General features: G+C 38.5%; 1 protein-coding gene and 1 long non-coding RNA gene across 2 annotated transcripts; both read right to left on the reverse strand.

The window, feature by feature from the left end:
• Positions 1 to 3,994: 3,994 nt before the first annotated feature.
• On the reverse strand, positions 3,995 to 11,115 carry LOC147473731 (uncharacterized). Its single transcript, XR_015210314.1, has 2 exons — positions 10,795 to 11,115; positions 3,995 to 4,444 (listed from the first exon to the last, which is right to left on the reverse strand). It is a non-coding gene; the product is annotated as an uncharacterized LOC147473731 (long non-coding RNA).
• A 37-nt stretch (positions 11,116 to 11,152) lies between these two features.
• Positions 11,153 to 15,104, reverse strand: LOC147473732 (brefeldin A-inhibited guanine nucleotide-exchange protein 5-like). The gene is made up of 5 exons (XM_086587110.1): positions 14,502 to 15,104; positions 14,081 to 14,349; positions 13,780 to 13,940; positions 11,863 to 11,979; positions 11,153 to 11,332 (listed from the first exon to the last, which is right to left on the reverse strand). The coding sequence occupies exons 1-5, from the start codon at positions 14,654 to 14,656 to the stop codon at positions 11,192 to 11,194; spliced, it is 843 nt and encodes a 280-aa protein (XP_086443236.1). The 5' UTR covers positions 14,657 to 15,104; the 3' UTR covers positions 11,153 to 11,191.
• Positions 15,105 to 23,411: the final 8,307 nt, after the last annotated feature.

Below are 23,411 nucleotides of genomic sequence, written 5' to 3' on the forward strand. Positions count from 1 at the left end.
AAGTTTTCGACTTTAACGACTGTTTTGGATGGGAAAATTTATGCATTCGGTTCTACCGGGGAGCCGTGGGCAGAGGTTTTGATCCGGCTACGAATAGGTGGGAAGGTTTACCTTATCCTTCTGAAAAGGTTATTAACCTTTTAAAGAGTAGGGTTGGTATACCCGTAGTTTATGAAAAACAGAAGAAGATTCTTGTGTTATACAATGGCGTTTGTGAGTGTTATTTTGATGTATCTACTCATTTATGGAAATATGATCTAATTTTGCCTATAAGAAAGGACTGCTATGTGACCCGGGGTGGAAGTGTTATTGTAGATGACTGTCTATACATGTTCTGTTTGCCTAAAAAGGAATTGTATGCCTATGATCTAGTCCAGGGAGGGCAAGACTTCATTCTGGTGCATGGTTTAGAAAAGGCCGTCGAGTCAATAAATCTTCACGATCGTCGAGTAGGATACACACGTATGTTTCATTTGGTAAACAGAGTTATATGCATGGTCTAGCTTGTAGGGACTTTCTCTTCGTATGATGTGAATTGTGTTGAATATTATCGTATTCACTGTTTGAAGTTTCATATATGTCAACGACAGAGATGGTTGCTTGCATGCTGTTGTTGACCGCTGTGATAACTATTTCCTCAAAGGTTTTGTCGATGTCTCTGATTGCTTTGCAATGTAAGTATTCATGTCTTTGTCTTTCAATTTTAATTTTTCAAGTTTTTCCTGGCAAGTCATAGTTGGTGGTCTTGAGGGAGCTGGAAACACCTTCAGAGGATTTGCATGCTTCAATGATGCAGGAGAACTTCCATAGTCCATCAAGATCTTGCTTGATGATGATCTCTCTCGGAATGAACATTTGGCGGTGTTGGCATGGTAAATATCGAAAGTATAAAGGACGAAATACCGGAGGTGAAATTATTTAACTCGGGAATGCATGTTTTGTGAACAGTGCGACTTCGGTCAACTTGGTCAACTGACAGAAGTGGTACTATTTCCTAATATCGGTCTAAAAAGTGGTACCAAAGTCTAAAAAACCCTGAGGGTATTGTGGACATTATGAAAATCAGAACAGATTGAAACAGTTTGACTTCGGTGAACTCGGTCAACTGACAGAAGTGGTACTATTTCCTATTTTTTTTGAAATATGGTACTATTTTCTAATATCGGTGTAAAAAGTGGTACCAAAGTCTAAATAACCCTTTGTTTTTTTCCACTCTCATTTGTTTTCACTAATAGCTAAAATTTATTTTATTGTTCAAAATTTTCTATTACATCATTTAAAGTAACATTGCATACATTTTCTGACCCGCATACACACTTATTTGCAATCAGAAATGAAACATATGACTGTAATTAAAGCTCAAACATTAATTTTTCCAAAATAAAAAAGCAATATCACGTCATTTACTAGTTTTATATAAATAGAACATTAAAAACTAAATTAAATGTATCAACATTTATAAATTCAAAACTATTCAAGATAAATAGCCCCAAGATTAAGTTTAATATTTCCTAATCAAACTTTAAAAATATGTCATAAGTTTTACAAAAAATAAAAACCGGAAAAATTGAATTTTTTAGTATTATTTTGATTTATTTTATATTTTTTTAAATTAAAATCCTAGTCCCGACCGCGTCCTGACCCGTGTCCGGTTTAGTGTCCGGCGCGGCATCGCGCCCGACACGGACACAACCCTTTGGTAGGTGCGTCCGTGCTTTAGAGAAGAGAACTTAAGAACGATCCAATCCCTACATGACGGTACAAGGTTCAGAGTCATATAAAGCTATTTGTATTGTTTTAGATTTGACCATCCAGTAGAGATTTCAGTTTGGTATATTTTTAAAGGGATAAAACACAGTAAAAGAAATGTAACAAAAAATTGAAGAATTCCGATGTACATAGTTTCGAATTACACTTTTACAGTGTTTGTTTTAGACTACAATACTACATTTGTTGTTGATATCAAAATTCCAGAATAAGATCATACATCTACACTAAGATACATACATAGTCACTCCCATACGTTTGGGTGTCATGTACGTGTGCTGAGAAAAATAAGGAACAACCAACAAAAATCAGCTGCAACGAAACTGTCATCTGGTCCTCTACACAAGCCAGTTGAGCATTTTCTGCATCAAACTCCATGCTCTCTTTGCCGTTCGCCATTTATCAAAATGTGAATGAAGCACTTGTGTATTTTCAAACTTTTTAGTGGATACAGGTATATAACAGGCTAGAATTATGTTTCTTAACATTTGTATATTTGTTAAAACAAAGCTATTTTTTCATATATAACATAAGTTACACTGCTCTGAGAAGCACAGTACAACAATCGCCTATCATTTCTATCAAGATTACAACATGAAACTCATGTAAAAGAAATGATGTACCTATACAAAAACAAAAGAGACCAAACTTGTATAACTGTACCAACAACACTTGGGACTTCTGTAGGCCGCAATCCACGTATGTGCATCAAATCTGTTAGACTACAAAACTGGCAAGCGTAACCTAAATTAACCTCTTTGGAAAAAGAATCAGTTGACCCCGTGCTAATATGTCTCTGACTAGAATTAGTTCACCTTCATATACATGTTTATTTTCCCTAATCATGCAGTATCCCAATTGCCAAAGGCAAAGGTTGGCGTGTAAGTGCATACTCCTAGCACCTAAAATTGTTCACAAGTCACTCAACTTTAATACCTCTTTCCTTTGCTATATTGTACAACTGAAGTCCCACTTTCTGTCTTCTTCTTAAGAAAATTATAATAGGATGTCCAAAAGCTTAGCAGAAAAAGGATATACTGACAAAGCACATTGATGGAAGCTCTCAAACATACCCTGGGCTTCGACTAGATTACTCAATATACCAGACACCTCTACCCATGTATGCTCTGGTGCTACTGGGTAAGCCTGATAGATCGAATTCACCAGGAGTGAGCATGCCCAGAAAGAAACATTAGCAGATGCAATGCCACTGGAAACATATTTGACAGTCGTCAATTTACAAACTGCAAAGGCTAATGAATAGTTGCTTGAAATAAGTCCATAAGAGTCTCGACAAAGTGAACTAGATCTTTTAGATCACCATAGTTTTCGGGAAGAAGAGATGGACCATAGCATGATTCCAGGACTGAATTGATCAGAAAATAATTGTTTGGAATTGGACCCAATATGTTGCTGATTAGCTGTCGTATCTTTGGCTTTCTAATGCCTTGGCAAAATTTTCTAGACAAAGGCTAAGAGACAGGTAAAACACGTGAATCAACTAAATATATCTATTAAGAAGGCTCAATATCCCACTGCCACATGCATCATCAACTGGGACCAATGCACGAGAGAGACTAAAAATGGCATGCTCTCTCACACAATGCTCAAAATACTCTAGACCGGCAATTTTTAATGTTTTATCTATCACCAAGTGCGCTTTAAGTTTATCTTTCTGCAAGAGTGAGAGATTAAGGAACCCAAAAAGCTCATCTTTAGAGTCAAAGTGCGTAAAACAAACATGAGGTTTTGGAGAAGAAGATTCTGATGAGCCATAAAAGCAATCATCCTCCATGAGATCTAGTTCTCCATTTTGAAGACAATCACCTTTGCAAACAGATTCAAACCAGTGTAATATTAGTTGTCTTGCAAAATCCAACCCTCCACTCACCCATGGCAAGAATGAGCATACCGATTCGGATGCAATGAACTCCGTGGATTTCCCTAGGCCACTTACGAAGTGCTTCTTCATAATTTAAGTTTCCAAAATAGGTTCTATGCAACCTAGCTGAGGTGAGAACAAGTTCTAAGAAGGTTGGATATGCCTTAATGTATTTGTCCAAGAAACTCCTACTGCAATCCCTATGCCCTCGAGAGCTGCTACACACTGAACATGACTAAGACACGGAAACTGCACTTCCTTGTCATGCTTACCAGCATTTAAAGTAACTGAATCTACACCAATTTTCATCAAGTCTAGAGCCCTATGCATGTTAGAATCTGTTAATTGAATAGAAGGCCATTCTACCACAGATTTAAGTTCCTTGTCCAATTCAAATTGATATGAATGTATGACAGAGAGAGAGACAACAGTGTATTGAGAATTGTGAGTGAATTCTGTTATATTACAAATTGGGTGAGAGAGCTGCTGACGCCAATACATTACATGACAAGAAAGAAGTAGTAGCAGCAGCAGGGAAATAGAAGCAGGCAAACAGGAGGTCGAGCACTCCAGCAGCAAAGGTGGTAGCAGGTGGAAGAAAGGAGGTAGGAGCAGTATGAGGACATGTGACGCAGCAGCAGCAGCAGCGCATTAGGAGCACACAGCATCATATTATGACCACAACAGTGGGCCACTTCATTAGGCAGTCCTTGCATTGAACGCAACACCGTTACACATTTCACACTATACTCCAAAAAGAATCGGCAGCAGCACAATAACAATCATGTAGCATTACTGCATAAGTTGGAGTGCAGATACTAGAATTGTGAGCATGAAATATAGCGGGGGGGAAAATTAGGTACAAGTTAATGAATCCAAAGTTGGGAAGGATATTCCATAAAAAAAATTACAAATCCCTCTGAAATACAAAGGCAGACAAAGCAGAGTTTATATGTACTGGATGCAATTAAAGTATGTACAATGGCTAAGCTTGCTTCGCAGTTCCATTTTGTTGAACACCTGTTACTGGGGTGTTGGTGTCACTCTTCTTGGAGGCACTTGATAGCCCTGTAATTCTCCTACCCATAAACTTCCCTGCCTTGCTCGGCACGTCAAGCGCCGAGGTAGTTGGCGTTGATCCTATCCTTGATATGAGCTCTCTTGGGCTACGGTTGAGGTGAACAGTGAGATAGTGGTGGATCGATAAAGAAGGAATTCTAACCCTTTTGTTTTGCTACCGCTTTTGAACTAATCATATTAAACCGGATTGCTTATCCAAGAAAGTATGGTATACATTACTTAGAGAAACCGTGAAGGATGAGCTTTATTCTCATCTAGTTTTGGGCAATGGAATATTATGAGCAGCCTTCCCTATGGCCGGCTATCCTTTGACACGAATAGCCTATTTGATTTGCTGAAATGAGTTGTTTCTTTCTCCGATAACGGGTGAGCTGAGCTGCGATTTAACCGCGCGTAAAGGACAGAAAGAAAGACAAGGGAAGTGAGCACAGGAGGTTGGGGTGAAGCAGCCATTTTGATAATCTGTGGCTCCGAATCGAATCGGGATGGAGATGGAGGTCCGTGAACGCAAGGTTTGATTTGTATAGATGCTTTGAATAGCCCATAATTTGTATTCCAAGAAGCAAGTAAAGCAAGTAAGTGAAGTAAGTATGGCAGCTATAGTTGAATTCTAAGGGCGGGAATCCAATCTTTGTTTAATAGACTGACCTTGATAAACATCTTATTCTAAAAATGATAGGACGAGCTCTTTCATTGAATTCCCAAATGAGTCTCCTGCCCCAAAATCCCCGAACTTAGGAAGTGAAGCCCGAACATTCGTGAAGTTTGTAAGTTGAGCGGTTGAAATCCCTTGACGTAAGATATCCCCCCCTCTACCACCATCCACCAACTAACACCAAGTTAACACCAAGTTAACACAAAGTGTGACACCACCATCGCGCAAAAATCACTTCACCACTCATTAGTCTACACAACAACACGACACACACTGACGTAGCTTGCGGCAGCAGTCAGCTGGGGCATCTTTGGTGGCAGCAGCTTGAAATCCCTTGACGTAAGATATGCCCCCTCTACCAGCTTCCACCAACCGCCATTGCTAAGTCTTGGTTACTGACAAATCTAGGGAGTTTTATGTTGCAACTGAGCAGTTGGGGGGCTGCATTGTACGTCAACTTGAGGCCGGATTTCTTTGTTGTTGAGTTCTTTTCAATCAAACAAGTGGTGAGTGACTTTGTGGTGGGAGTTGTTTAAGTTTAGTCCCACATTGGAGAGAAAAGACTAATGAGTAGTGTTTATAAGGCAAAGTCCCATAATGAGGGCGTGGCCCCATTGTTTAGGGATTACTCAGACAAAGCGATTCATGGATAGAGCTAAATTCAACGAGCTGGTGACATACTCTCCCTCCCCGGGGAACTAAAGGACATACGCCCCGGGGCACTAAAGCGGATACTCTTCCCCCCCTCCCGGGCTTTTACAATTGACTTTTTTAAACTGGATACCAGTGGAACAGAGCACTTTATTGCTGCTCTTGTCTATCTTATTAATGGTCAAACCAACGATTGTTGATAAAAAAAGTAATAGAGTCTTTCTTTTTCTAGTTAAACTTCTATCAATGCAATGAAAGAACCATCTCTTCCTATTTGTTTGTCCTATTAGATAGAAAGAAAATGAGACCCCATCCCTTCTTTACCACTTTTAGGGGTGGGGGTGGTGAAGGGGGGGTTTTACATACAACCGAGGCAAAGTGGTTTATGATTGAATCTCAGAGGCATTATTATCATTTGGTAGATCCAAGTCCATGGCCTATTTGGGGTTCACTCGGAGCTTTGGCAACCACCGTAGGAGGTGTGATGTACATGCACCCATTTCTGGGGGGTGCAACACTTCTAAGTTTTGGCCTCATATTTATCCTATATACCATGTTCGTATGGTGGCGCGATGTTCTACGTGAATCCACGTTGGAAGGACATCATACCAAAGTCGTACAATTAGGACCTCGATATGGTTCTATTCCGTTCATCATATCGGAGGTTATGTTCCTTTTTGCTCTTTTTCGGGCTTCTTCTCATTCTTCTTTGGCACCTACGGTAGAGATCGGAGGTATTTGGCCCCCAAAAGGGATTGGAGTTTTAGATCCTCGGGAAATCCCTTTTCTTAATACCCCTATTCCCCCCTTCATCCGGAGTTGCCGTAACTTGGGCTCATCATGCTATACTCGCGGGGAAGGAAAAACGAGCAGTTTACACTTTAGTAGCTACTGTTTCACTGGCTCTAGTATCCACTGGCTTTCAAGGAATGGAATATTACCAAGCACCCTCCACTATTTCGGATAGTATTTATGGTTCTACCTTTTCCTTAGCAACTGGCTTTCATGTGATTATAGGTACTCTTTTCTCGATCATATGTGGTATTCGCCAATATCTTGGTCATCTGACCAAGGAGCATCACGTTGGCTTTGAAGCAGCTGCATGGTACTGCCATTTTGTAGACGTGGTTCGGTTATTCCCATTTGTCTCTATCTATTGGTGGGGAGGTATATGAAGGAACGAAGAAGTGGATTGAGGAATGAAAGCTCGAAGACAAAGAGAACCGGGCTTTTCAAAAGAATTACTGCAGCTTTCCCACTCCCTTTGATTCTCATATACAAAAAAGTCTCTTCCACTTCCCTACCAAATCTCTCTGTATTCTGGCACATAAATGAAGGGATCGAAGAGATTATGGCAGATCATGTTCACCAAGAAATGACCCGAAATTGGATCTTGGTCTATTTTAGATTGTTCCTTTTAATCGTAATCAAAGATGTTTTCTTGTCTCTCGTTTTCTAGGATCTTCAAGTAAAGATTTTCATTAAGTGGATTGGATTTCGCTTGGATTATGCTATGTATGAATTGAGAGAAAGTCCCCTGAAGCGGTTGAGGGGCCGCTGACCGAAAGGAAAGCGGGTAAACCGGCGGCGTCTTATTGTTGTCAAACTGGGCCATACAGGATAGCTTGGTAAGCAAGTAACCATCGGCAACTTCCAGTTTATTCTCTTCTTTCTTTTTGTTGTCACAATCGACTAACGGAGAAGTCACCCGAAAGGGGCAATATTGGTTCAAATCCAATTCGTGAGAAGAGTCCAAGCGAGATAGGCCTATACGCTGGAGGCTCTATCATACATCAATTATAAGTTCAAGACGGGCATCCCCATAAAGTAGTTGGTCCTTTCCCAACTATAGCTGAACTTGCCCGAAGGAAATGTTGGAGATGCTTGCCGGGAAAGAGTTTTGTTACCAAGTTCAGTTACCATAAGCGGAAGTGCAACCCTTATATCTCCGATATAGTTGGTTGCATACCCAGTTGTCCTCGTTTACTCAGATTCAGTTGGAGCTCAAAAGCTTGTTCCAACATCCGAGCCAATTCGAGTACCGGATCTCGCAGCAGAGCCTGCGGCAAAGGCAGAGTTTTTGGTTCCATTTCCCAGTTGCAGTTCGAGAACCAATGCCAGTGGATCCCACAGAGGTAAAGGTTGGAGCAAAGATGGAAGCAGCTGGAGCATAGTGGGTAGCTAGAGCATAGGCAGAGACAAAGCAAGCGCCAGGGTGGGAGGAAAAAGAAGGGCATTGATTTCGACTTTATTAAGTCGTCGTTTCTTAAAGCCTTTCTTTCTATTTATTAATTTCTTTATTTATTTGAATTGAGTTGTTAATCCTCTACTAGGTACCTATACTTATGGCTTTGCTTATGCCTATGTTCCTGCCTTTGTTCTTGGTGTTACCGATAGATACCTTTGCTATTGGTAGATAAGCTGGAACTACTGGATCTTATACTAGGTATACTTCTATCTTAGCTACAGATGCTGCTGATACTATTGATGGTGCGTATGGTACTTCAAAAGGATCTGGTACTGGATACACTACTGGATTTGGGTATGAATAAGCAAGAACTTGAAAATAAAAGTTCTACAACCCTAGTTTATGCCGCCTATGCTACTGTCTCTGCCTTTGCTTATAGGTATTATTATAGGCACTTAATATGCTACAGTACATGTTATGCTTCACTTAAAAAGTAGCCATCTTAGCTACTAATGCTACTGGTCTTTCGACTGGATCTACCCTTGCTTCCTATGCTGCTACTGATACTGATAGTTATGCTGGTGGGTTGACTGGTCTTGTTACTGGTGCTGGCTATGCCACTACTGTAACCTCTGTCTATGGTGGCTGTGCCCCTGCCCTTAATGCCTTTGCTTCAGCTGATGGGACTGGTGCTTTGGCTGGGGGATTCAATAGTTTGTTTGGCAAGGCACAAACTTGATTTATGTATATAGATGTGCGGCGCAGCAGGCAATGACGAAACCACCTTTATAGGGACTGAAAAAACTCCAACTCGGTCTTGAACTGACACTGGAATTGGATTGACTACGGGATCTGCTTACTCCCCAGCACCCAGATTCACTTTTGACTCGGTCAACCAGATATGGAACTTAAAGTACTAGGTAAACTCTGGCACCTGGCACGAGAAAAGGATCTTTATCTGGGCGAGATAGTAATGGCTTTCGAAATTCAATGTATTTGCTCGAACCGGAACAACTGGAACTACACCCAGCAAGAAAACACCCCTATCTATAGCAAGAAAATGGATCGCTAACGCGCCTTACTAGTTTTGGGCGCTCAGTCCGTTGCTTGTTTGCTGCTACTTCTGGTTGGTGCTCTGATGCTGGTCATGATTCGATAAAAGAAACTGCTTACTCGGAGGCCTTCACCTCTGCTACTAACTTCATTAGTCGCTCTCCTTATGGTGTTCAGTGACTCCGTACACCCTTGCTCTTTCTCCCGCCGTTGTTCCTGTCACGGGTTGTGCTCCCGTGACTCTCTGCGCCTAGGTTGGTTATAAGCCCGGAGATCGGTATCGGTAGGCAGGCCTATGGGCAGGGCCCCAGCCGCAGAGCTTCTTTCATTCTTATTGATCGTGCCTTGTAAAGGTTTTATCGAACAATAAGACAGAAAATTGATACCGCTGCTGACTTTTCTCATATAGCTTCAAGAACCTCTTTGATAGGGACCCACAGCCCACTTCCCTACCCCCTGTAGCCGCAATGGCACGGGGCCTCATTTTAGGCTTCTTCTTTCTATTCTTTGCGCCCTCAACTATGCCGAAAAAGAAGTTGGACCGAAACGAAATAAACAACCGAAAATCTTAAAAAAACCACATTGCCCAATATTGGGATTGGGCAATGACTCTGTCAAGAAACTGCGCTTGCATTTCCTGTATGTACAACCCGTTTACCACATCTAATCCGCGGTAAAAAATCTCAGACTGAACCCCATTTCTCACTAGATCATGATATGAGTGGAGAATGCTATCAAAATCATCATATCTAGTGAATAGGTGAAACAAAACTAAATTGCAATAACCTTCCCTCCAAAGGTCGCAGCTGGTTTCTCTCAAAAGCACCTCCAGGCGGTCAAGTAGCACCCCTAGTACGACTTCATCTGCCTGTTCTTCGACCGCCTCCTCTGCAGCCTCTCTCGTTAGTTGACTAAGGTGAGAAAAACGAAGGTTACGGGCGATTATAAGAGATAAGCCAAAGCCGACTTCCCAACAATAAAAAGTCTATGACTTCATGTTCAGACATTTTATTTCTTATTTCTTTTTGGCTGACTCCCCTTCCGGCACCTATTAATTTCGCTTCTTCTAACATTGATAACAATAACACAAAAAACAAATTCGAATCTTTAAACTAAAAAAGAAAGAAGAGAAACAACTGGGAGAAAGAAAGCTACAAAAACGAACTAGAATATCTCCTTCCTAGAATACGAATGAGATAAAAAATGCCATCATTAGGGCAAACAAAGTAATAGCTTCGGTTAGAGCAAAGCCTAAAATAGCATAACCAAATGCATATCCATTCTGTGGCCACCTAGCCATTATTGTGGTATAAAACCCACACATTAAAAAACCTTAGACCACGATGGTTATCTCAGTAAAGTCCAGAGTTCCTCGAGTAATAATGGAGAAAAAGATATAGAAAGAAGTAACAAGAACTAAAAGAACAAAAGTGCATCAAAACTAGTTCAGATTTCACACTAGATATGTAGCAAGAGCTATATAAAAAAAATTAGTAGATTTCTGACGGAAAAATATACCTTAACAATAACTGGAGAACGTAATTCCAGTAGTCGATGAATGTCGACATTAGCAGACTCTCCTGTGCCAGATTGGAGATCAGACGCCTCCTTCAGTATCTGTCCACAGAAAGAAACTAGTTTCTCTTGGCTATGCCCTCGAGCTTCTCATCTGCATTTATATTTTTACTATAATTTCTACCATTAACGGAGGTCATATCTAAACCAACAGAAGCATTCCTCTCCACTGGATTCTCAATGTTAGTAGTAAAGCTTGAAGTTGTCTTCTGTAAAATATCCAAATAAATGCTAGTTCCTGCTAATTCTCGGCGAAGAAGATTCAGAGGCCTGACCTGAAGATTGTGGAAATTAGAAAATAATGAAAGAAAGCAAGTGAATCTAGATATGCATATGTTGCCTACCTTTCAGCAGGAATGTAGTGCATACGTATTCTGAGACTGGAATATGAATTGTAAGAAGCAGAAAACTCTAGAACTGAAAGCAAAATGTCCATTATGGCGATCTTCTGTTGGGCCTTCAGTTTGCTCCAGTATTTCTTCTGCATTTACAAACCATTTCTCTTAAACTCCAGTGTCCGGTAAGTGAATACAACAACTTAAATTTTTCATTTTTCTTCTCTTTTTTATTTAACTCTTTTTACAAATTTTCTTCTTCAGCCCTGAACCTTGCTATGGTTAGACTACTGGACTCAAAGCGGGAAAACTATGTTTTTTTCAGAATATTTCAAACAGATAAAGCAGTATTTCAATGTTCCAGAATAGAACATTAAGAATGCTCCCAAAATGCTCTAAAGGATGAAATGTCTCAGCAAGAACATGTTATTATTATTGGAATGTTGCGGCTGAAACACAGTGTATTCTGCTTCACAAGACTTGTGAAATCAAACAAATTTGTGAATGCTGATCCAAACAAGAGCATACCTACTTGCATGTAGCAAATAAGTAATACAAGTAATAGAAGGTCCAAGTTACATGGAGCCGATAATGTTAATTTTGTCAACTACTTGAACCGAATCGAAATGGATAGAAATACCACCACGCCAGGCTCAAGTGGAAAATTGATAAGCACCTGAATACTATCAATGGCACCTAGAAGTAGAAGCTGAGTGATGCATTTGCCTCTAACTGTTCCCCACAGTGAACTTTCCTCCTCATTCTTCAGATCAGATTCGATGGCATCAGGAATCTTTGAGGGCATACAATCAATAACAGAAAAATAAATAAATAAATATAATATTAAAAAATAAAAAATAAAAAATAAAAAATAAATCACCGTCATTAGCTGCAAATGTATCAAACAAAGAAACAAAATAACTTACTAAATAGCATACTAATCATATATATATCACAAAGCACAAATATTTTCAAAACCACGCAATAAGAACTCCTGCAAGTATTAGCTAGCTAAATCTCTTACTCTAGTAGTCTTGTATTGTATTCTTTATCTGAAAAACATAATAGAATAGATCAAAATCACGTACAAAATAGCGGTCACCTCAAGGGCCAATCTACAGTCTAACCATGCAATAAGCTTAATTACTGGTCATTTGGGCCAGTATACGCCTGAGATGTGACAATTACAAATCCCGGACTATGGTGTGGACTAAAGGGGTGAAGGCTGCGCCAGAATTTTAGATCCACCTCAGTCAGATACTCGGGTTCTATCTCAAATGCCAAAGTTCTTAAGAGACGAGCAATATTGTACTTGCATGAAAGCATTTTCAGATATCCATCACACTTCTCATGGGGGTGGTTGAGTAGGAACGCTATTGGAGGTGTAGGGTAGCAGCACCTATAGGGATGGGGGACTTGGATACACCAAGATTGTGTCCTTGAGGGTATGTTGGAAAGGCTCGTAGCCCAAGGGGTGAACACTTGGCCTAGGAGTTTAGACCCACATTACTTAGGTTCCATCCAAGTATGGGGTTCTTGAGTAGTTGAGTGATTCTCGGTCTGTACTTAACACCGATGCCTTTTCAGAAACCACAGACCTTGACCCGGCAAATCTCTAATAGATTCAAAACTAAAGGGAACAAGCCTTAAAAATAAGTTACCGAGTACTTAAGAGACCTTACCAATCTATTTAAGATCACCAAGGTGAAATGAAAAGGCCAATAATCCAGCATAAAAACGACTCAAAAACAGGGCTGATCAATACCCACCATATGCAGGACCGATCCCATTTTCCCACATGGCAAGATAATTGGTAAACCAAGTTTGACCATATTGGTTTCAACATTACTGTTAGAACTTTTTACCTGTCTTGACTAAAACCAATTTAAGTATATTCAAAAGCACATTCTAGGGTCTCCATTCACTGTCAAACTTACTGCGCATGTCAACATCATCTAGGTCAAGTGATCCCGAGAAAGCATGTATTACACCTAGGCACTCATAAGAATATCACCAAATAGTGCTTCAAAGTGTTGTTAAGCCATTCAAGGCTTTAGTCTCAATCTCGGCCACACGAGCATGACTAAGACATTCAACAAAACAAACTTACAAGTCAATTAGAACTGCCGTAAACTCAACCTATACCTCAATATCCTTCTTCAAGGTTATTCACACTCGCCTCCAGACTTGTTGATCAATGACAGCTACTCTGTCTCAAAGCCCAAACTACGAGGAGGTTTATCTAACTATGAGGAGACACCTAAGAATAGCCCAAATATATGGCTGGAGTGCTAACTCAATCTCAAATTCTCAACCTCTCGAAGAAACGAAGGTCTAACTTGAGGCAGGCACAGCCTAATGAGCCTACTAAGTCCACACTCCACAGTACTGTGCATACACCCCAAGAATGAAGACGAGTGAAATAATCAAATTGATGAAGGCCAATTTGGAGAAAGAACAGGTGTTTCTTGAAACTGTACATTCTGTGACAGCTGCCAGAAAAAGAACTAGTCTGGAAAAAATCAGGAGGGAAAATTTTGTGTTTGACTAGAATGCAAACAAGACCAAAGTTGATAATCAACACACCCAATACCTTGACAGGAGAAGATGGTACCAAAGCATCTGAAGGACGACTCCTCGATTTAGAGGTTAGACTTGTGACTAAAAGGTTGTCCATCATATTACCCATAATCCTTTGTCCTAATGTTTGAGTCCGTTGCAGATCACCAGCTTCAGCGGTCTTTTGACCTCGTCCTGATGGTGATGGCACACCGGAAATAAATTGGAAGAGGATGAGTAACACATTTTACTAATTAGTAGATATTTCAAAGATAGATCGAGCACCCATCATTCGTGCAGGTACGCAATCAAGAATTCAGGTTGAAGTCGCTAACCTTGAGATTCCTCCAAGTTTGAATGCACCTCAATGTTTTGATAACCATCTGGTTGGTATGAAGTGGTAGGATGTTTTCCAGGACTTTGATTATCAATACGTGGGAATGCCTGATTGAGGATCTTTCCATTGTCACCGTTATGAGGCTGATGATGATGACCTTCGCCCACGTTGACCCCGGAATCTTTCATTAGCAATATATGGTTCTTAGAGCTATCAAAGCCCAATGAATTGAGAAGCTCCACAGGTTGAGTTGTGTATGAAGCATCCCTTAAATAAGAGTATAAGATACAATCAACAGTATTGCAGAATACAGCAGACTGACTACACACACAGGTTTGTGTATGAAGAATTCCTCAAATAAGAATGTGAGATACAATCAACAGTAGCGCAGAATATAGCACACACAAACACAAATTTACCTTATGGTTTTCAGTAGCGTATCCCAATCACTGTCGCTAAATTGATGGTCTCCTACTTCAATAAGACGAACCAAGGCACCAAGGGAGATTGAAACTACAGATTGATCCGTCTTTTTGGCACAATCCAACAGCAAACCAAGCAGAGGTGGCAACATAAAAAAGAGCTCCGATGACTTTCAACATGGGAGTCTAACCAGAGCGAATGGAACTTTATAAGCTGGTGTAGCTTTCTGTGATTATAATTAAAGTTTACATTAAGACCTGCATGATCTGTAAACATTAATGGGCTGATGTCTCTGGAAAATTTGGTGGGAAAGCCTGAGGAAGCAAATACCAAATTGCATGGTGTGGGAATGGCGGGATGCCTTGTCAGGCTGAGGAATTGGAATTACTGGAAGCCCCCATGTACTAGCCTAAAATTTCATTTAAGTTCACTAGTTGTACACTTGTACTTAACTTCCTCTTTCATTTCATGACACAAATGGGCAGCAAGGGCGCTTTCATAAAGTTCAAAGCTCCTGACATGAAACCAAATATAACTACCTTAACTACCTTTACTACAGTGGTGAGTATCTAGCAAATGTGAAATTTTAGTCTCTGCTTTTGTCAGATTTTCTAGGGTTTAGGGTTTAGGGTTTAGGGTTTAGGGTTTTAGGGTTTAGGGCTCATGATGTATAGGCTATCATTTATATAGAATTATAGATGATATGCAGTTATGCACATTCTTAAAAATGTTAAAAATACAAAGAAGAATATGTCGAAATTTCAAAAGAAATGATTTGTGTTGAGATGTTATAGTATTCGTTTTAATATGATTTGTGTCGAGATACTTTTTAATTAGGGTTTATCTCGTTCAATGAGAACTCTCTACTTTCCATTGATTCTTCGTTCCTTGTAAAAATCTCGTCCAATTATATCTAGCATGAAACTGAATTAACAAGTGAATAGGTCGAGAAATCAATGAACTAGTATTATCCTCTGTTCTTATAAAATTAAGGTGTCTAATTGAAGATTCACCGAGTAATCCCTTAAACACTCGGGTATGAAAAATGTAAGTACATATATTTACAAAGATTACAAATTCATCCTCGAAAGATTCTTGGGTACGTAGGCAATCATCTCCTTGGTTCAGTCTCGTCTCTCCTAACTTTGAATCTTCTTATGTTCCTTAGTGCTTTCTTCATCATATTGCTCTCGCTGTGTTGAAGTAGATTGTTGCCGAAACAATATCGAGTCTTTATGGGAATCAGGAAGTACTAGAAGAGTACTAAGCTTTTAATAAGGAAGCTTCCATTTTCCAGTGCCTTGTCCGTGAAATTGCTCAGTATTTCAAGACTGATCTCCGTTTCCAGAGCTCTGCTGTTGCTGCTTTGCAAGAGGTTGCTGAGGCTTATTTGGTCGGGCTATTTGAGGACACAAACCTCAATGCAATTCATCTTGGCCGAATCACTATCATGCCTAGAGTGACGAGTTAGGAGACGGAGTAAGATGTAAAACGCCATGTAATAATTCGTCACGAGTATGTAGAGTGTAGTTAAATAATTGATTGAAAAAGTAGCCAACCCCTTTTTGGCAACCACAGTGTCCAATCCAAGTTTAATTTGTCACCACGAAGTGATCGAACGTTAACTTGTACTTGTGAAGATTATAACATGTTATTGGTATAAACTGATTGATCGTATTCTTCATTCTTAGCAATATGTTATTGTGTTGTGCTGAAGCCGACATAGTTATGGGCCGGGTCTCCTACTTATAAACGATTAGTGAGTTTGTCAGTTACTGTGATTTGAGAATGTTATTATCTATTTAGAAATTTTGTTAAAAGAAGACAATTATATGTGTGCAGAAGGTGATCGCAAACATATTCCACCCAAAGTTATTTTTATTCTTATGAATTCCAAAATGAGCGGTTATATATCGAAACAATGCAATCATAACATACTCGCAGGTGCCAACTAGCAAAGTTGGTAAAATATTTGGGTGATGATACCAACTAGAGCGATGGGGATTGAACTCTGCCAACATCAAAGAGTTAGTGATCTCATTTAAAACATGTTAGGCAATAAAAATAATACCATATTCATTTACGGGTTCTTGTTTGCATATATATTGTTTAATGGTAATCAAAACGCGATCAACATCCAAGTTACATGCAATGTTCTAAAAAACGCTAGGCGGTGGGAGAGCACCTAGTGTCTAGGCTTTCTAGGCAGTGCCTAGATGGGCTAGGTGCTAGGCAGTTTTTTTCCCTAATATATATAATAATACACACATACTACAAGAAATGAAGAAAATCATTTACCATAACTCAAAAAATAATCGAACACAAACAAATATACTTATTACAAAAATGCGTAATAGTTGATGAATATTGACTTCATATAAAAACATACTCTCTGTTATAGTGCCATATAATTTACATTAGATTTAAGTCTTTTAAACTCATTCAAATCTTAAGCCTACAGGAGCCTTTATTTTTCGATATTTAATCATTAAAAAAACTTGACTGGACCGCCTAGAAGCCGCCTAGCCTGCCTAATTGGTCCGCCTAGACCTGCTTAGTCGGTCCACCGATTTTTTAAACGACTTGTGCCTAGGCGAGTAGGTTGGGCACCGCCTAGACCGATTTTTAGAACAGTGGTTACATGCATGCTAGAATGCTAGATAACCGAAGCCATAATAGAATTATGGATGGACACTTGAAAAACAATTCTCCTGTAACAAGCACGAGATAATGAGGGTTGGATTACCGTCGAATGGGTTGGAATTTGAAATTTCGGGCACAGTGTGTATGAAAAAAATTGAGCTCTCTCGGGCTGGTTCCCGCTCTATTATTTGCTAAAAATACTGAACCCAAAGTTTAAAAATTTAAAAATTTGAAAGAAGGATTTTAAAAACCCAAAGTTTAACTCATCCCGCTAGATATCAAAGAGGGGGAAGTAGCCCGAGATTTGACTGAACCCAAAGTTAAATTTAAAAATTCAACTAAACCCAAAGTTTATACCCGCTTAACTCAAAATTTGAATAAATTTGAGTTTTGAGAAAGGGAAACCCTATTCTTCTTGCACAAAAATAGAAATAGAGAGAGAGAGAGAGAGAGAGAATGTGTCAGAGAGAGAGAGGAGAGACGAGAGAGAGAGACGTTATTGGAGAGAGTGGAGTTACAAGTTCTTTGGTCATTTAATGGCGCTAGCTCAATACAAGTAAGCCCTTGCTTATTTTTTTTCTCTTTCTTTCGGACCGGTGAGTTGATCTTTGAATGAATTGTTAGGTATTCTAGCATTACTTGTTAATATAATTTGTTGAGATACTAATGCATGTTGTTGACTAGAATTACATAAATCATAAATGTTAACATCTTAATTGAAAATACATTGTTATGATTTAAATAATATAAAATGCAGTGGTTATATAGATCGAAGACCCTCTGTTTATCTCTAGTGTCTAGTCCTCTAAAGCAAAAAAGCTTAGACGTGAATGGTTGTCTGGACGTAAATTTGTACAAAGAGGAGGCAAAAGCGAAAATTTGAATAGTTAATAAGTTGTAACTATACTGTTGGAAAAGAAGTGATTTAGAAAGCTGAGAAATTGATGTTTAGAGGTTAAGTAGTATGTAGAAGCTGAGGGTGTTGAGATATATTATTAGGAGTGATGACATATTGGTAAAAGACACGAAAGTTATCTAGATTGAAATAATTGAAGTAAGCAAATCTATTAAGAAATAAGAAGTTTAGCTGTAATTAAGTTGGTGCCACGGTTGTGATCTGAGGGACAGTCCTTGTGTCCTATACATGTTCAGTCTGGGTGATCCTATAAAGAGTTGATTAGGAATATGTATATAATACATAAAAATGAAATGGTAATGAGCATACGATATTGTAAACAGAGTACCACAGGTTTCACCAGAATACAAGTGTCCTTGATAATTCCCTTAATAATGTTTGCAGTATGGTGATCTCGAGTGTAGAAAAAGGTTTTTGGTAAAGCTGTAGCATTTGTAGCAGCTTGGTGTGGTTAGCTTAGGCATCATATTCTATAATGTGGCAAATTGTAGAGAAAATGATTCTAGTATATTGTCAGAGGTTAGCTTGGAGGATATTTTTATTTGAATATTAGACGATGAATATATATCCATATCAATCTGGTTTTAATTTCATAATTCCATGTTTAATATGAATGAAGATCATTTGGGTGAGTCGCCATCCTCTCAACTTTTGAGTGCCAGGTCAGCAGTTGACTCTTTACTAAATCTTATAGGTTCCACTGTAGTGAGCATTCTCGAACTTATAGCTTTGCTGGGAACTGAAACCTTGCAAAGTAAGGCTGTTAGGCGTAGGAAGAGAATGAGCATTAGCCAGAAAATTGGTCCTAAGTGGTTTGGAGTCTAGAGTAATTGCCTATACTTAGTTGTCTGTGCAGATGGGTGTGAAAGGGTTGTTTATAGATATTTTTGGTCCTAATATGTTGTTAGAGAAAAAATATTTGTCTCGTTCGAAGACTTTAGCCATGCGTTTTGAATTTTTCCATATGTTGTGGTGGAAGTAAGTTTTGATGAGTTGTTTGCAAGCTGGAGAGTTGTGAAGGCGAGAATGCAGAGTCTATGATGAAGAAAGAAATGTCTGCAGTTTTACAGCTGTACTGGTTAATGAGTTGTGATCGAGGTTGTTGAATAAGACAGAGTACATGCAGGTGTAGTTTGTTATATTAAGTTTGTTTTATGATGCAATAAAAGTTGCTGTAGGGGGTATGAATATTTGTTTTCTCAAATACTCAGCCTTTATATGAATGTTCATGTTGTCATGTTTTGTGATGTGCACTGATATATAGATTAATCAATGGCATGGCAGTTTATGCATGCATTAAATATTATGATTAAATCCATTTAACTTGTTATTTTGTTCTAGTGGTGGCTTTGGTGAATATTGGAAGACCAAAAAAGAGCCCTTATACAGTAAGGTAGATATATAAAATTAATTACACAATTTTTTTACTCATCTTATTAAGGTCTAGGATGGAGAAGATGGTCGAAGTTAAGGGATGGACACGAAGGTGTTTTGTAGTCATTGTGTCTAGATGGTTTCTGAAGCTTTTGTTTTGTTTGGATTTGTAAATGGCTAAACACCTATAGTTAAGATTTGTAGCGTTGAATGTCTTAATACATGATTTTACATATATATGGAACACGTTTGATATATGCGTGTAGTGTTTACACAATAATTGGTGTATTACAAGGCAGTGATTGGCACCCCTTCGGTGACCTAGAATGTATAAGCGACAAGTTCCGACCACAAGTGGCAATTGTTTCTTGAGAGATTCCCACACGTCCGATCCAGCGAAATTTGTTGATCTGGTTGAGAAGATGTTGGCATTTGATCCAAAGGCAGAGAATGAGAGGTAAGAGTGAGAATATGTTCCTCGGTTGTTTTGATAAATATGTTTTGTGGCGGTAAAGTATTTGTCTTTGTAGAAGTGAAGGCAAAGTGGTGCATTTGCTTGATTTTGATTATGGTAGTAAAAGCAAGAATAACACCACGAAATGAGGTATTTGAGTTGTGTTTTCCCAGCAAAGTTGTGCAGTTTGATTGAGCGGGATATGGCGGGTTTATGTATCTATGTGTGTATTGTTCTCTGTGGTTTGCGGTTGAAGAAGCACTAGCACATCCATACCTAAGCGTCCTGCGACGACATTAGTGATGAAGGCATGCGCTTTCGACACCCTTGAGCTTTCACTCTGAGCAGCATGCATTGTCTTCGGAACAGATTAAGGAGTTAATTTAGCAGGAAACAGTGGCATATAACCCGGAGTATGATGAACAGTGAGTTTTTCCGTATTGAGAAGTAGAGTTGAGGCAGTCTGCCTAGAAAAGGTGATGTTTGATCCCATTTTGTTTGATGTAAGTTTGAGAGTTAGTCTTTTGATTTTTTAATGATGCGCGCGTGCTTCCTTTAACTTGCTTATTCACATTTTTTTTTAGATCGTTAAACCACGAATGACGTTTACTTGCCATCGAATAAAAGAAAATGTTGTTGTTGTTGTTGTTGTTTTTTAAGTGAAAATTTTATTGATAATGATAACGAGTTTTACAAATAATGAGGACAAACGTGCAACAAAGTTTGTGGCGCAAGTCCTTTACGAGCGGCAAATCCTATCCTCGAACACAAACTTCGTTAGAACCGTTGTCATTAGGTTGCGGTCCATAACTTCTTGCAATCACTTAAGGAGCTTAACAGATTTGTGCCAAGAAACTTAAATTGTCGAAGCTGAGCGGAATGAAACAATCTTTGGTTAGCTTTACAAGCCTCCTCGTGTTTCCAAATCATCCCTGCTCTTTGCTCTATTAGCTGCTTCTCCCAACTCAAATACACAATTCCCAAGCCCTACCAACGAAGAGGCTCCAGTTATATCAAAACACGCATGCCTCCCCTCAAACCAACTGTAGACCAATACATCCACAGGTCGAAGTGTTCATCTTCCCTCATTCGGAACAGTGAAAAATTTCACAGAAGCCTCTTTCTTCACTTGTACTCCAACCCTCCAAAATGCATAACATAAAATATCCTTGAAATGATCATGTCGGTATTTGAAACCTGGAAAATGTATACAACGTACTGTCAATGATACTCCGTGCATGAATGTTCAAGAAAAGATGTAAAAACAATTGCGTACATATTATATTATGTTTCTAAGAAGAAATCCTAATTCGAATACTAGTGTGAGATTTCTAGACAATTTTTTCATCATGGAAAAGGAAACAAGACTTTGTCACTAAGTACACCTATTCATAAAGAAACTATATACAACCTAAAAACTGTATAAATTTTGCTTCAGGTTCTTAGCACCCCTAAACAGAAGGATGCTTTTTCCTCAAAATGTCAAGAGATGAAGAAAGAAAATACCTGTGAAGCTTGAGAAAAAATTCAGCTAACACTGCGGCAAAAAGTGTGTCGAGCACAATATGCAACATGTCAAAAGAAAGGTAAAAATATGACACCAATCAATGAAAACAAACAAATATCACACAATAGGAAAGAGATAGCTCACCAAATGAGACATGTGCTTTTGTCTGGACACTCCTACGTGGTATATACGTGAAAATTTAATTTTTTCAAGATGGGTTTTTTAACTCCAGATTTCCTAGATGAAGATCGTGGCTTTGTAATGAGGTAGAACATATGGAAGAATTTTTCGCAAGGTAGTTAGACCAACACGTATATTCTGAATTGATGGAGCAAACTTCGATAGTGGAAGCTGTTTGGAGCTTATAGAGTAGTGCACGCGACTGTATTTGAGCAGAATAAGTTCAGTTAGCTTTGCTTTTGTTAGATTTTGATTTGTTTTATTTTTAAAGTGTTTTTTTTTTTTTTTTTTTTGTAGTAGACCCACGAAAAAAAGAAAATGATGATGTTTTTTTTTTTTATTATTTTTTTTTATTTTTATTTTTTATTTATAGTTTTTTTTTGTAGTACTCTACGAATAAAAGAAAATATTGTTGTTTTTATTGTTGTTATTTATTTATTTATTTTTATTTATAGTATATATACTCTTCGAATAAAAGAAAATGTTTTTTTTTTTTTTTTTTTTAATAGTATATACTCTTCGAATAAAAGAAAATTTTGTTGTTGTTGTTTTTTTAAGTGGAAATTTTATTGATAATGATAACGAGTTTTACAAATAATTAGGACAAGCGTGCAACAAGCTGTGACTCAAGTCCTTTCTGAACGGAAAATCCTATCATCCTGAATACAAACTCGTTCGAACCACCTGTCATTAGGTTGCAGTCCATAACTTTCTGCAATCACTTAAGGAGGTTAACAAATTGTTGTGGCAAGAAACCAAAAGTGTCGAAACTGTACAGAATCAAACAATGCTAGTAAGCTTTACAAGCCTCCTCGTGTTTCCTATTCTTACCTGCTGCTGCCTTATTAGCTACTTCTCATAACTCAAATACTCCATTCCCGAGCCGTACCAAAGGAGAGGCTCTAGTTACATCAAAACACGCATTCCACCACACAAACCAACTTTAGACCAATACATCCACAGACCGAAGTGTTAATCTTTCCCCATTTGGATCAGTGAAAAAATTCATGGGAGCCTCTTTCCTCACTTGTACTCCAGCCTTCCAAAATGCATCACATAAAATATCCTTGAAATGATCATGTCGGTATTTGAAACCTGGAAAATGTATACAATGTACTGTCAATGATACTCCGTGCATGAATGTTCAAGAAAAGATGTAAAACTATTGCATTACATATTATATTAAGTTAATAAGAAGAAATCCTAATTGAATACTAGTGTGAGATTTCTATACAATTTTTCATCATAGAAAAGGAAACAAGACTTTGTCACTAAGTACACCTATTCATAAAGAAGCTCTATACAACCTAAAACTACGTAAATTTTGCTTCAGGTTCTTACCACCCCCAAACAGAAGGATGCTTTCTCCCAAAAATGTCAAGAGATGAAGAAAGAAAATACCTGTGAAGCTTGAGAAAAAATTCAGCTAACAATGCGACAAAAAGTGTGTCGAGCACAATATGCAACATGTCAAAAGAAAGTTAAAAATATCACACCAATCAATGAAAACAAACAAATATCACACAATAGGAAAGAGATAGCACACAAAATGAGACATGTGCGTTTTGTCTGGATAATCTTACGTGGTATGTACGAGAAAAATTAATTTTTTCTAGATGAGTTTTTTAACTTCAGATTTCCTTGATGAAGATCGTGGCTTTGTAATGAGGTAGAACATATGGAAGAATGTTTTACAAGCTAGTTAGACCAACACGTATATTCTGAATTGATGGCGCAAACTTCAATAGTGGAAGCGGTTTGGAGGTTATAAAGTAGTGCACGCGACTGTATTTGAGCAGAATAGGTTCAATTAGCTTTGCTTTTGTGAGATT

Source organism: Coptis chinensis, unplaced genomic scaffold, assembly GCF_015680905.1.
Source record: "Coptis chinensis isolate HL-2020 unplaced genomic scaffold, ASM1568090v1 utg1929_pilon_pilon, whole genome shotgun sequence".
In the NCBI taxonomy this organism is placed as follows: domain Eukaryota; kingdom Viridiplantae; phylum Streptophyta; class Magnoliopsida; order Ranunculales; family Ranunculaceae; genus Coptis; species Coptis chinensis.